Raw genomic sequence first — 15,716 nt, 5'->3', positions numbered from 1 at the left:
AAAAAGTGGGGAGAGAAAAATACAGAAAAAAACCCCTTCAGCTTAAATGCAGTCTTTCAAAACAGCAGCAAAATATAGAAAAGCAGCAAGTGGAAAAAGTTGTAAAAAATGCAAAAAGCAGAAATCAATGTTTGCAACAGCAAACATAAGAAATCAAAATGCCTTAAAGAATGAGAGACATCGCTACTTTTACTCTCAGAGAATGTTACCTTTTCTCCTGTGAGATTTTTGAATGGCTCAAACAGGTCTGTGCATTCCTGTGTCTTACAGCTATTGGTATTGATTTCTTGTTCATTGAGTTGTCCTTCTGGCTGTTTGAGTTGGGACCTCTGATTCTGGTTAACATCTGCCAAACAGCTGATCGGAGGCTCCCATCTACTTGCTTAGAGTGATGAAAAAAACACAGTAACTTTTACACTATTAAAAGCAATGTGTGAGTGAATACAGCACTGGAAGAAAACCACCACTGGACTCATTGCCAGGGAACCTACACTCTTCTACTTACCCAGAGGGTAGAAGCATATTTCCATTAAGTCTGGCTACATCAAAACAGAAGACAGCATACGCATGTCTTTGAAAGGCCACAAAAAGATAGAAGGCAGATTTGGGACGCCGATATTTTTGTACCTGGAGTACAGGACTATTCAAATGCAGGAAGACCTTCAACTGCACTGTGAGAAGACAAGTGTGTGCATCACAGCTTTATTAATGTAACCCTGAGAAAGCTGCTCACTGCAGCGCTTCATTCATTTGGCACAAGGGAGATCTAATTGTCACTAACAAGGAGGAACTCAATAATGTATTGGTATGTTTGCTGGAATATCTAAGAGAAAAAAATTGTTATGGAAAAGAGAAGAAACTCAACAATATGAAAGAAAGTCATTGCAGTCAGAAAGCTGTCAGCACTGCTCATTTCCAGAGAAACTTATTTTAAGTTTACTGGTGAGCCAGCAAACTGGGTGTGGCAAGATGGAAGTAAAACTGATGCAAAGGAGATAAGGAGCTACATACAAGGGAAAACCACAACAATGATGGTGCATGAGAGTGCAGTGGAAATAAGCATTGAACTGGAGAGACAATAGCTGACATATCATCTGCCACAGATTCAGCTGCAGTAACAACCCCCAGAACAAAGCATCAGTGCAAATATCAGATGGAGAAGATGTAAGGAAGCTAAAAGCTCAGATAAATAAGATGAGAACTTTTGTAGGTGAGTCTAGGCAAAGCCTTTTGATTCTTCTGCATGTTCATCCCAGCTTTCACAGCTCTCTGATGTCTATAAGGTTAGTCTGAAGCATCCCAGGCAGAGATGAGGCAGATTGTCCCTGCCACATCACCAGAGATGAGACCAAAATATAAGGCTCTTTTAAGACAAGCAATGTTCTTTGTCCAGATTAAAGAGTCAAGCAACCTCCCCACTTATAACTGTTTGAGGAAGCCACACCATCAGCTCTGATGTCCCAGAAGTGGTATCAAAAGTGAAAGCTAGAGGCATGTCATTTTAGCCCACATGGAGAACAGAGTCAAGGCCTCAAAGCAAGCACCAAGCAACCATACAGACTTCCTGGCTGGCAGGAAGGCAGTGTTGTACCCAGTCCAATGGTCCCTAAAGGAGTATTTAACATGCACTAACCCAGGAGTTAGTTGCCTCTCCTTGCATGTGAGAGGAGGAGAAAGGGGAAAGAAACATCACTCTTCTGCTGTGTACTTACACAGCAGTGTAAGTGCTCAGGGCATCGCAGATCCCCTCTTTCAAGGAGCTTCAGAGGTGTCCCCACACCCCGAAACAGCAGAGGTGACAGGGAGAGCCTGCAGTCCTGCCACCTTGGCTGAACGTGTCTCAGTGAGCAGGATTAAGGACAGGAGTGCCCAGCTGGGCAGCCAAATTAAAGACACAATTTCATTCAGGAGAAGAAATACCTGGACAAAAGACTGAGTGTTTTGCAAGGATCCCTAGGGGAGCAAGGCACTTGGAGTTTGCAGCGTTGCATTGCTGCGGGCTGGAAAAATCAGTGTCTCGCCCAACTGCATTTTGAAGTGAATGTTTGGTGTGCACTGGGGGCAAAAGAGAGTGAGCTGCTGAATGCAAATTGCGCTGTGTCCCTGCACTTGCCATCAAAATTTAGTGCCTCTGCTTTTTCTACCTGGAAGGTGAGGCAGCTTCCCACCCAGAAGAAAGGCAAGATAGTGGTCTTCAAAGATGGTGAGCATGTTGTTGGGGTGCTGAGAGCTTGTCTGGCACAGGGAGCCCCCCACAAGGCTGTTTGCTGCCTACCACAACTGAAGACGTGTGGGGAAGCAGCCATGGGGAGCACTGACAGTGTCTTACAGAAGCACCTTGCAAAGCACAGTCTGCAGTCACTCTACATATTTGGCATGTTGGTGGCAGGCTGGGACCAGCTGGATGCATGGAAAGCTCATCCCTATAGCATCCAGCTCTGAGTCAAAGCATGACATTTTCTAGTAAAATAAAAAGCAGCTGAGGCCGGCTGGCTGCAGAGTGATGAGCCGGCTGGAGCAGTTTTAATGTCTGTGGGTGTGGGTGCTGGCTGTATGGCTCACTGGCTCTTCCTGTCTTCTTGCCCCTGTGGCTGGCAGCCTGCTGTGGATGGAACTGCCTGCCCACATCTCTCCACAACGGTGCAGAGGTGGGGAGGCTGCCTTGCACAGTAAATGAAGGAAATTTAAAAATAACAAAGTAAAAAAAAAAAAAAATAAAATAGAGAGACGGAGTCAGATCTATCTCAGTCCTGGGAACAGACCTGGCGTGTGGACCCTGGAGCCGTGCCTGCTGCAGCACCACAGCAGCATTTGCACAAACATGCACTGTGTGTGCAAAGGGGCAAAGGCAGAGAATGTGCATGCCAGTCATGTAGTCTTCCTAGGTACAAAAAAAGCAAACTTTGCCAGTAAATACACCAAGAGACTCTACCATCTAATGGCAAAGGACATGTGCATTTGGATAAAATATGAAACAACTATCCCCGCTGCTACTGAAAACCTCTCAGCCCAGGTAGATACAGAAAACCAGATTTTGCCACTTAGAAGCCATTCACTGATTATTGAGTTTCTTCTCCAAATTTTCCTTTTCTAATGATTAATTATTTACACAGCCTTTCAAAGTTCCTTTGTGTAGATTCTGCTGGCACAGAGTTTAAGCAGAAAAAAATTAAGAAAGCCAGCTGACACTGATTATTAAAAGTAATTATGAGAAAAGCGCTCAGCATCTTTACAACATGCAAAGCAAGTCCTGCCACTGAATCAAACTGTCCATGGCACTGAGATGGGGGCATAATCTGCATTAGGAACCTTCCTGGACAATACAGAGCAGTCAGCACAGTGGTCTGGATAAAAGCAATGCTTTGAAAGGTGTGTGCAGAAAATGGAGCCTGTCCCTCCTGGCATGAAGGTCCTAACCATTCCCTTGCTGACACTTTTTGCCAGGGATCTGAAAAGGGGTAGAGAAATACATATAAAAACTTGGTCTTCTGAACTTCAGGTCTGCAAAAATCTCTCCCTCCCTCCTTCACTCCCCGCATCTCTGGGTTTATTTTGTCAGCTATCAAATTCTTCTTTTGGTATGAGACTTTGGGGTGTGGAGTGGGGTTTATTTTGAACTTTAACTTGGTGAAAAAGATGTGTTCCAGAGGGAATGGCATCAGATGAAAATAAAGGATAATTACTTCCCTGACCAATGCCCAGGGTCCTGGGCTTCTCAGGCAGTCATGTCTAGCTGTCCAAAGTGAGAAAACAAAGGCACTACCAAGTGACCAGAACAGTATTTTGCATATATTTTGTGTCCATTTGAACAGGACCATGGTGAATTCACACTTCTCTGAACCAGCTGGAGAAGAAAACAATGCTCTAAACCAAGCAAATACCAACCTGCTCTTCCCTCAGTGTGGCAGGGCTTACTCCCATGACTTTGCAACCTGGCTGCACTGTAGCCATTGGTGCCTTTCCAGGATGCTTCCCTGCCTGCAGGCAGGGCAGGATGGCAGGAAGCCACCCCATGCCAGGCTGACATGAACACCGGGACTGTGACAGTTCAGCTGCCGCTTCAGCTAATGCAGAGATGCCGACCAATGTCATTGTTTCACCTTTACGGTGAGTAATGGAAGGTGCCTCAAGGTCTTTTCTGTTTCTTTCTCTTCCTTCTCCACAAAAATAACTAGCAGAGCTCATGTCTGGCTGCTCCTTCACCATTAACAAAAGTTCCTGTGCTTAACTGATCTACACTGCTCTTTTCCCAGGGAATAAAACTCTGCTCTGCATCCAAGTCACCCTACCTAAATGCCTCCTTGCCTTGAGTGAGGAGATTTGTCACAGCACTTGTCCTGATGGGTGGCTCGCTGCTGTCTAAGGACATCCAGCCACCATCTTGGCTGCTGTGGAGAAGGGCTGGAGGGCAGTGCAGTGGTGATTACCTGCTGTACAGTACCCTGCAGTAACTTGCATATCAGCAGAAATAGCAGCAGGTCGACACTTGACTTTGCACAGCACAAGTGGGGCGTGTTTTGTAGATACACGAATAAAATGCAGTAAATTGGTTGGGGATCTCAGCACCATCCAGCCTTTCACTGCTAAACCAGATGCTTTCAGCAGCCCCACAATTTCTACCTGCTGCAGAGAGGGGGATGGGCATGAATGCACAGAACTCAAATTGGGCTGGGCATATGGCCATTCCTCCTGAGGACAGGGCTCCACCCTCGTCTCCAGCCTGGCAGGGAAGAGGACTTCTGTTGGAGGCAGAAAGCTACACCCAGCTTTCCCTCTCTGCAGCTCGCTGCTTCCAATCACACCCTTGCTAGAGGCCAACCTCATATTCCCTGCTGAGCACCATGAATCTGCAGGATTGAGGCCAATAAAACTGTGGTTATTTGCAATAATGACACTGGGAAGAATGAAGAAAAAAAAATCTTAAATGGATTAACAAAGTATGTATGCCTGGTCTGCATACAACCTGTGTCTGCTGTCTTGTATCCGTTAGTGGTGTGAACAGTATGTTTCTCTCATAATTCTGTCATTGTATCTCAATCCTGACCCATAATTTCTTCTCTCTTCTTCCTCTCCATTGCTTTACTCCCAGAGCAGGGAAGGGAAGCTCCACATCTGTGGTTATTGTATGGTGTGGAAGAAAATAACTCTTCACATTTACAGTATCTTACAAATATTAAAAATGTCAAGCATGTTTGGAATCACTAATCAAGCTTTGGCTTCAAGCTGATCAGGTCACTATTATTATTGCCATTTGACAAAGAGGAGGATATGAGGCAGGCAAAGTTGAACCTTCTTTTCACCAAGCTCACACAAGAAATTAGTTGGGGGAACCAGGGGAAGCACATGGATTTTTATGGCTCCCAGTCCTGTGCTCTAGCCACACAGTCAACGTTTCCCCTTTTCCTGCCCACTCAGTCAGCCACAACTCAGTGCCAAAGGGCAAAAGATCAAATAACATAAACTTATCCACAAAATATTCACGTGTGAATCTAAAGCCATAGTTTATTTGCTTAGTGCAAGCAACTCTTTTATCCCATGTCCATCATGCTGTGCTTCTGACAGAACTTATTTTCAGTAATAAAACTAAGGCTATGTCATACAGTGTGGTACACAGGCAATGTGAAGATAATGTCTTGAGGACAGACATGCCTCAGAGAGATGTACTCATCAAGACTTAAAGAACTGCAGTGAATTTCTATTCATATCAGTGAATCCAGGACTTTGTTTCCAGGTTCTAAACCAAATCCTTTTGCCACACAGGCTCTGATATGCCACTGAGTTTCTCTTTTCCTTCCCTCTGCTTTCCAGCTATTTAGAGGAATTTTAAAAGAATGCCTCACAAAGCTGCACCAAAGGTCCTCAAGATAGGACCATGTAGCTCAGTGCACAGAAATTTCTTGTTCTTTCTATCAGCACTTCTGTACCTACACTCTTTCCAAAACATTCACTTGTCCAACATAATGCAATGTGGTTGCACAGAGCTTTACAGACTCCAGAGTAACACCAACTCCCCTCCCACATCATGTGAAGCTCGTGAACAGCACATCTGCACAGATCTACTCCTGCCTTTTTTGTGCTTTGATATATTTACTCGTGCACTCACAGCTCTTTCTACAAGAAACGTGATTCTTACTTTCATGGCTGTGTTAACATGACACCAAAACCTGCTCCTCCGGCAGTTTGCAGGGGAATGAGGATGTCACACTGACACATCCAGGGCTTGATCTGAGAGCAAACAAGGACTGCAGAGAAATAAACCTCCAGTTTGAATGGGCTTGGCTGGGAGGAGAAAACTCTCCTGGCTTTCAGGCACTCAAATCCTCATGTGTTCAATGGTGAGGGGAACCACAAACTGCTAGGGGTAGGAAGACGGCAGAGCTTTTTATGCTTTATACCATCAGAAGACTTTGCCTTATACTTCCTTCTTTCCCTACAGTTTCTGAACTCTAAGTCAGGTCTAACCTGCACTGGCTTATGCTGTCATAGACCAGACATTTTGAAACAGAAGGCTGATTGCTGCCCTCCACTACCTTCCCCTAACCACCTTCCAGTAGTTCTGGCACAGCAGACAGAGAGACTTGTCTCCTTTTGTCACCATATGCATGCTTTTAGGGCACAGAATGACAACCAGGACAAAAATACCACTGGGATTTCATTGTATTGTGTCAATGCAATGTAATTTGGCAGCACACAGAGAATACAGCAGAAAAACAGCAGGGAAGATGGTGACGGGAAACCACACACTCAGGCTGCAGGAGTCAGGACTCAGTTTACATAGGGTCCTGGAAGCCAGATGTAAGTGGGACACATACACATGTACATAGCATGCACATGCACACAGACAGACACACAGACCTATGGAAATTAGTCAGGAGGTGCAGGAAGCATTTGAGCACAGCCACAAATGCAGAGATCAGTAGCTTATCTCCCAGACCTCTTAGAAAGAAGAGGCATAGGGACAGGAGTTGTAACTGTAATCACTCCTTTGTTGCCCTAATCTGGGGGCTCCTGACAGAATCACGGTGCTGGCAGAACTCATGCAGATACTAAAAGGTTAAGAAGAGCTCAAATCCAGATCTCCTGTGAGACAATGTGGTTGGAATTCTTGATTACTACATGTGTTGTAATTATTTCCTGTCTCTGAGGAAAATGAAACATCTCTAGGCAGGCAAAAGCAAGGGAAAGGGAGAACAGGAGTATGGAAATCCCTGAAGAGGAATTTATAGGTAAGGCATCCAAAGGAAATATCACATGGTGAGGCTAGGCAGGTGAAGACCTTAATGGGTGAATTTTGCACCAGTAATGAATAGATTGATGGGTTCTGCTTCTCATACCACACACCATCTTTTCCATGAGAAAGAGGCAATACAATTTTAATTGCCTACATTGAGTTTCGGAGACAACTGTGCAAGACAAACACCTTTCAATATTATTTTTACCTTGGGTCACCATATTTTCCCCAAAACTCATGCTGAGGCTGTGCACATGGATGCCATACCCTGTGCCCCCAGTGAAGAAGACAAAAGTGCTCATTCCCTTCTTTAAGAAAAAAAAAAGGAAACAGTATTTTCATTTTCACACTAGCAGCAAGCAGCAGGTGAGAATCAAGAGGTGCTAAGAGATGCAAGCGTGTCCTTTCCAACAGATACCTTCTTCTTCGCCAGCAGTAAGTCCTGGTAAGCACTGGAACGGAGGAAGCGCGCATAGCTGTCACTCTTCATCAGCTTGTAAATGTGCTCCTGTGGGACGGGAGGAAATGAGAGACAGAGAATTGTTATCAAACCTCATTTAGACATCACAGAGATTTAAAACACAGCAAATTAGAAGGAAGAGAGACTGATCAAAGTTCTAAGTAAGGCTGCTATTATTGATTATCTGTGCTGTGGTAGTGTACGGGAGGTCCATCCCGGGGCAGGATCCTGCTGTGCCTAGGGCTGTATAAACACCAGACAAAGAGATGGCCCTCACCCCAAAAGCTGGCACACATTATTTGATAATCAGTGTTATTCTGCAAAGACTGCAACTCTCTTAAGTCTCCAGATTATAAGCAGGTGCCTAGCCTGTCTGAAGCTACTGGGATGCCTCTAGAAGGAAGAAATAAACACCAGAAACTGTCCCATAGATTAGGTTTCATTTTACCACTCCTAGATACCTGGACTATCACCCAGCATTCCCCCCCTGTTTACAGAAAGGAACTGATACTTGAGACACATTTCATCTCCACTTAAGACGTATTTAAGCAAGCAAACCTGCTAATATCCTGAAAAAGCCCATACCTCTGGTGACTGTGCAGGAGGTTACATGACTAGCTCAGATGTGGATGGCTACATCTTACATTGGGTGAGTTTCTCTTTTGGGTTCTTTCTTCTCCTAGCAAGTCTAACTCCTGTTATCAGTTTGCTCTAAGAGAACCTAGTATGTGTATATTCAAACTTACAAAGTAGTGTTTCATTGCAGCAAAACTTAACACATACCCTTTTCTAATTTCCTTCCTTAGTTTTACTTTCCTGCTGAGAATCCCTTAACACAGTCAGCTCTTCTCCTAGTTATGCCTAGTTTTGTAATAGATATTATCCCAAACACAAAGAAAATAAAATCAAAATACTTTGACCAAATAATGACTCAGAACACACAAAAGGAACTCAAGAGAAAAACAGGCATCCTGGGCATTTCTCTTAGACTTTGCCCAAGGAAGCACTTTTACAGAGTTAATGAGCAGTTTTATCTATACTGATTTATACAACATGAAATATTCTCTCCTATCCTAAAGCCATTGTACATGAAACTTTAGAAGAACCAAACCAGATAGAAGTCGCACAGCTTATTTCAGTGTGTTAACAAGCCAAGCAGAATTCCCTTATCTTCACCAACATGGGTAATTAGCAATGACCTGTCTATACACAGAAGAACTGCTTAATTCAGCTTTCTTACACTATTCGGTGTAGTCCTAAGAGGGGCATAACTGCCACTGGTTTTCCTACGACACAGCATAAATGTATCCTTTGAGCTACAACCTGGCGTGGAACAATTTTTACTGGTTAATTTCCATACTTGCTTTTAGTCTTGACAGATCCTCATTTGTGCAGCACTAGCTAACTGAAGGACAGCGCAAGATTTTGCAATAGAAACACTCATATAAAGCCGTTTAGCAAATGTCACCCTTCTTGCTTCAGAAAAAAACACATGGGAGGGCACAGTTTCACACTCCTCATGTACAGCATTGCCATAAGATTTCACATCCAGCTGTGGGACATTTGTTCTATTTATGCAGGATACCATGAGCCAAGTATGCCCTAAGACAAGAGAAGGGAAAATAATACACATCGTGGATATGGTTGTCAAAAGGTTTATATTTCTCTGGTGTGAATAAGGATTCTCAACATCAGTTCCCTCCTAAATACTTCAACTAGCAGAAACTCAGGACTCAGTTGATTTAAACCCAACCAGTTTACCTGTACTGTTATTTCTTAAGGTTTCCAAGGAGACTCCATGTCCTCCTAATGAGTTCTTTATAATTACTGGTGAAAAGCCCCTGCCTAACTAAGTGATTTTCCAGGACCACAAGGAGACTGATGAGTAAGTGGGGTAGCCCATCAACAGTAAAGGGCCTGAGGGGTCTCCAGAGCCTTCTTTCTCTTAGTGGTCCTCATTGCAGCAGCCAGCACATGGAGGGTGCTGGTGGGAGGGGGTGCTGAGGTGGGCAGGAAGGTGCTGTGGGGCTGAGGTGCTGCGGGGCTGGTGGGTGACAGGGGTATTTTTATTAACCTTTTGCTAGACGTGATGAATTTTTTTACTGTCTTTGGACTTGAAATGGTTTCTTTCCCCATGGTCAGACAACTGGGTCTGCTCCGAAACACAGTGACAACATATTTAGAAAATAACATACAGCTTTCATTGCCACACAGACAGAGGCAAAGGAGAACACACCAGGCTGGCCATACAACCTGCCTGCATGCCAGTGACAACTATCATTCTTGCTCATGTCAAGACAACTTCATGTATTTGACCTTAAAACAGTATAAACTCAGTATCTGGTGGTGAGAATGGGAAAAAATTGATTCAATCCCGAGATGAAATAAACCACAAGGTGACTTCGTAACTGAAGCCCTTCCCTGAAATAGGACTATTGCACCACCACAGCCACACTGCCACTGCAGTTGGCTAATTGGTTTGAAGCATTTTCTCTGCTTTTCACATCTTGGAACCACTGAGCAGCAATACCGGTACCTTTCAGCTGTTCACCAAAGATAAAATCAAACAGGCTTTGAATGCTAATGAAGGAAGAAGGTTGGGCATAGGAAAAGGAGGGATATGCATAGCTTCAGAAGCAAACTTTAGTGCTTAATTGTAAGAATTCAAAGGGCTTGCTTTGAAGAAGCTCTGGACTGGAGGCAGGAATGATACACGACACTGCATTTCTGAAGCACCTATTGGAAGTCTGAGTCAGTTGCTCAGGTCAGCAAAGATTGCCTTCCAATTTGCAACAGTACTGGACAGCTTACATTGCTGCAGCCAAAATTCCCACTGAGACTGCACCATAAAGATTTCTGCTAAAATTGTGGCTCCAGTGTGTGTTGAGCCCACTTACACAACAAATCTAGCTGCAGGATGGGAAATGCCAGTGGCTGTGACATTTGTTTTAATATTTAGCCCACCCTGTTCTTTGCCACCAAGCTATTTACTGCTATACTTTCTAGAATCTGCAACTTTCTAGGGAGAACCTACAGCTAGGGTTTAGCAGCTCCTCATTTCATAAATACATTGAAAGCTACTGGAGGTCTAGCAACTGGCCATATTCAGTGGAAGTCCAAGCAATGAGTTTATCAACAAAGGTGCAGGTTTGGATATAGTTGCTCTGTGCAACTTATACAAATTGGCTTGTCCTCCTCTATTATGGATTTTTAGCTCACTTTGGATCATTGCAACCCACTGGTCTTTCACTTTTTATTTTACTGAGGAACTGCTTTTGTTCCACCTTTTCATCACATGATGGAAAGGAAGGACACTCTCATTAAAGACTGAGATTTCCCAGTGCGCCAGCAACTCTAGCGATGCACTTAATACACATGCATGATCTCCCTGACATACCTGACACTGCTGGCAAGAAATCTGAGCCTTTCCAGCCTTACGCTGAAATAACTTTCCATTTTGTAACATTTTTTACATGGTAATGAGCTCAGTATTGCTGGTTCCCTGAATACACAAAGTAAATGCACTACTTGTATAATTTTTAAAAGTGCAGCTGCAGCTCTGGACATTACTTGCACTGCAAGCAGTCTGGTCAGAATTACCACTGCATCACTTCTTTACAAGTGCCATGGGAAATTCCTGTGCCCCATCTGCACAAGAGCAGGAGAAACACTTCATCTAGGCAGTGTAGCCTCTCCCAGCCATTGCTGGATACCACTTCCCAAATAGGGCTTGGACTTGAAGGTCCCTGCTCTAGCCTTGAGACAGCAATCCTTTAGGGAGTCATGTTGCAAAACCAAGAATTTAAGACAATCATCTAACAGAATTGCCCAAGTGATCTATTAAACCATCAAGCTACCAAGGGTAGCTTATAAAGTCAGATAAAAAGCAGAAAAAATAAGTCTGTCAAGATTTAGCCAGGAGTTGACAGGCATCACGTGTCCCACTGGTCTCCCCTGCAGCCTTGCCAGCTATTTCTGAGCAGCAAGCTGCCATCTCAGGCCACTGCAGTGGCAGCTGCACGTGGAGACAGGGACTGACTTGACATGTGAGAGCAAGCCCTGGTGAGCTGGCTTTCTGAGCTGACTGGTCACTCGGTCCCTCACCCAATGTGCTGTTGATGAGTGCTGGCTGGACTGATGTTCCCCTGCGACAACAGATGTATGTTTGGAAATGTCAGTCTAACATGGAGGGTGACATAAGGACTTGCTTTTGTAAGTACAGTGTATTTCATCTCCAGGAAGCAAACACTTCTCTTTACAAGACTCCTTCAAGCAGTGCAGGTTTGTTGTCAAACACCCCCATGACTGTTGTTTCCCAGTTCTTGAACCAAGTCAACAGAGGCAATGGGATCTACTTGCATCTCTTCTTAAGAAAAAGGCAGATCCCTTTTGTGTTTTATGCACCCTAATCACATCTCCTGCATAGTGGGAAGAAATAGCAGTAGTGCTGAGGGCTGTCCAGCTCTGTCAAGCATATTCTCTATACCTAGTCTTCTATCATGAGAGTTATACTTCAGACAGCATAACCATTTCACATGCCATCACCATTGCATGATATAAAGGAGAACAAACAGTACATTTTAAAGGGGAAAATGTTGTCCCTTCTAGAAAACAAAGGAACCAACCAGGTAAATCACAAAAAAATTACTTTCTACGCTTATGAGAAACCAAGAGGAAATCCCACCCCTGACAGCTGACAGCTTTAAGTGCAGGGAAATAAACCCTCATGAGGTTCCACATCTCCTGACTATTTTCCTTCCACAAGCTTTACCTTTGGAAAGAGATGAAGGACAAGCTTTGTAAATTTTTCCTGATGAGAGGGGAAAGGGGGAGGAAAAAATAAAGAAAGTTTGCAATCCAGACGGGAATGTGGGAGGTGGTTGAGATAGCAGAAACTGTCTCAAAGCTGCACCTGCTTCAAATCAATATGCTGCTATGTGATCTCAGGTCTCTCTTCCCCCTCGCAGTCAAAGCACAATAACCTTGGGGAGGGCACTGCTGCCAGATAAGCAAGACCTTGGGAACACTCAAGAAAAATGTGGGAAAAAACCTGATAATAAAAATACCCCAAACATCTGACTTGCCCAAAGTGCCTGGTAGATCCCAGGAATCATGTTCTCTCTTAAGAATGTTTCTTTTTAGCAGAAAATCTTGGTTCTTCCCTCTGAGTCATGTATATGAGACAAGAAGAGAATTGTTGGTTAAACAAACCATTCCTAATCACACCTGTATCTTACCCACCAAGACATTTTGTGACAGGCTTGGGACATTTGGAAGTTGTGAAAGCCAAGCACAATTTTCTCTTGAACTCTGAATAGCAGCTAGATTCCAGAAAGCCCTTAAATTTGAACTTGCTGATATAAATTTTTCCCTGTTTGTGCTTAAAGACAGCTGCAAGCTTTAGATGATGAGGGGGAATAAGAGGAAATGGCAATTTCTTTGCTCACTTCAAGCACAGGTTTCCCATTTAGCACATTTATGAAACAGTTCATCTGGAGTGCCATCATACAGTATGTACAGGACAAGCAAAGGATCAGGGTTAGCCAGCACGGGTACAAAAAAAGCAGGTCCTGCCTCACCAAGCTGATTTGCTTTTATGACCAGGTGACCTTCCTAGTGGATGAGGGAAAAGCTATGGATGTAGTCTACCTGGACTTCAGTGAAGCCTTCAATACTGTCTCCCACAGCATTCTCCTAGAGAAGCTGGCAGCCCATGCCTTGGAAAGGTGCATTCTTTCTGGGCTAAACACTGGCTAGATGGCTGGGCCCAGAGTGGTGGTGAATGGAGTCACATCCAATTGGTGGCCGGTCACGAGTGGAGTCAGCCAGGGCTCAGTACTAGGGCCAGCCCTGTTAAATGTCTTTACTGATGATCTAGATGAGGGGATTGAGTGCACCCTCAGTCCGTTCAGAGATGACACCAGATTGGGTGGGAGTATGAAGGCTCTACACAGGGATCTGGACAGGTTGGATAGATGGGTCAAGGCCAATTGTATGAGGTGCAGTAAGGTGAAGTGCCAAGTCCTGCACTTCAGTCACAACAGCCCCATGCAGTGCTACAGGCTTGGGGAAGAGAGGCTGGAAAAAGACCTGTGGGTGCTGGTCAACAGTCAGCTGAACACAAGCCAGCAGTGTGCCCAGGTGGCCAAGAAGGCCAATGGCATCATGGCCTGTATCAGAAATAGTGTGGCCAGCAGGACCAGGGAAGTGATTGTCCCTTTGTACTTGGCACTGGTGAGGTTGCATCTCGAGTCCTGTGTCAGTTTTGAGCCCCTCACTACAACATTGAGGTGCTGGAGTGCGTCCAGAGAAGGGCAATGAAACCGGTGAAGGGTAGAGAGAGTAAGTCATATGAGAAGCGGCTGAGTGAGCTGGGGTTGTTTAACCTGAAGAAATGGAGGTTCAGGGAAGACCCTATCACTCTCTACAACTACCTGAAAGGAGGCTGTAGCAAGATGTGGATTGGCCTCTTCTCCCAGGCAACCAATGACAGGACAAGAGGAAACAGCCTCAATCTGCACCAAGGGATGTTCAGAATGGACATCAGGAAGAATTTTTTCACTGAAAGGGTGGTTAAGCATTGGAATGGGCTACTCAGGGAGATGGTGGAGTCAGTATCCCAGGAAGTGTTCAAGAAATGAATGGACATGGCACTTAGTGCTATGATTTAGTTGTCATGGTGGTTATCGGTCAAAGGTTAGACTGAATGACCTTAAAGGTATTTTCCAACTTTAATGATTCTATGGTTCTACTCTATGATTTTTAGCTCATTCTGGAGGGTTTACACTAAGGTTAGATAGCTGTTGAGATTCACTTTAGCTCCAAGGGTTCACTTTGCCGTTTGCAAACTGGTCATAAACCATCTTGCAGTAGCTATCCCACTAACATCTTTTGGATTGTTTATAGTACTCATTCACCCCGTCATCAACAACTGGTATTAACTAGTAAGAGCTGATTTGGAGACTCCTTTGTATTGCAAGCATGCAGGCACCAGGAGCTGCCCCTCTGGCCAACTGCAAGGGAGATTTGCAGCATGTCAGACAAATCCATTAGAAGAAAAGCCCACAAGCAATGTAAAGCAGTAGATTAAACAACTAAATAAATTACAGCATACTGCAATGAATGTTAATGGTTGTTCTACCTGTATGCTGGGCACTGGGAAGGAATTTACTGCAGATTCACACATGAGAGACTGGTGTCTGAGTGAAGGCCTTGTGTTCTTTGCTGGAAAGGATGGCAACAGATGCCAGCTGAGAACCTGCCTGGGGTTGACTTTTGGAAGAGTTGTCTCTATAGCACAAAGAGGATGTGAGTAAGGAGAAAACAGGAAGATGTTTTTCTGAGCACATGGTGTGCGACTGCTGCACCTTCCAATTAGATTTGGCAGCAGCCTAGTGCCTGTCTGTTGGCACCTCCACTCTGCACAGACATCTGTGGCAGATGAGCTGAGGTTAACCCGTGCCAGCACACGTGCACACTGCAGTCAGCAACACCTACAATACAAGGGTTGTTGGAGACATGTCCTGTTCACTGTGTTGTACTGTTCCTAGCTCATCCTCAGGAATCCTGTCTGACCACCAGGACCCCTGACCACACCACAACCAGGATCTTCCAAAAAGCCAAAGAGAGGAAAGGAGACTCTCTAGCAGTTACTTGTGCCACAACTGAATGCAACACTTTTTAGGAGCAATTATGATAAACTGCATTTAGCCTAACTGATGGTACTAAAATGTACGTTAGAGAAAGCAGGAAAAATTGCTGCACCAGCTCTGGAAGCCAAAGTAGGCACAGCTGAGATGAGGCAAGCAATGAGTAAGTGCAGAAGAGACCTTCATATTTGTCCTGACTGAACTTGATGGGAAAACACCAGGGGTGGGGGGAGGAGGCAGGGAAACACATTTGTTTTATTCCAATTCCCCTTAATGTCTCCAAATCCCCACTAAGAATGCTTTTGGATCTGCTTATTCTGGTTCCTGCATTTAGGATTTCACTCTTCTCAAAAATACCGTACTGCCTGTTTTGAGC

At 44.5% G+C, this 15,716-nt stretch overlaps 1 protein-coding gene across 6 annotated transcripts in view; it reads right to left on the bottom strand.

The window, feature by feature from the left end:
* The window catches only part of RGS6 (regulator of G protein signaling 6), a 266,662-nt gene that overhangs the window by 17,653 nt on the left and 233,293 nt on the right, over positions 1 to 15,716 (bottom strand). For 5 of the 6 annotated variants that reach the window (XM_051791575.1, XM_051791579.1, XM_051791580.1 and 2 more), the window contains one exon: positions 7,650 to 7,739. In XM_051791575.1, the coding sequence (XP_051647535.1) occupies positions 7,650 to 7,739 (90 nt within the window). Of the gene's footprint in view, positions 1 to 4,687; positions 6,243 to 7,649; positions 7,740 to 15,716 lie in introns of those variants that run through there. The other variant, XM_051791576.1, reaches the window with a different exon arrangement.

This window comes from Manacus candei, unplaced genomic scaffold (assembly GCF_025592945.1).
Source record: "Manacus candei isolate 608988 ecotype Guabito, Panama unplaced genomic scaffold, ASM2559294v1 h1tg000033l, whole genome shotgun sequence".
Classification (NCBI taxonomy): Eukaryota; Metazoa; Chordata; class Aves; order Passeriformes; family Pipridae; genus Manacus; species Manacus candei.
Note: the sequence above shows the minus strand (reverse complement) of the source record. Positions and strands in the feature narration are given on the sequence as shown.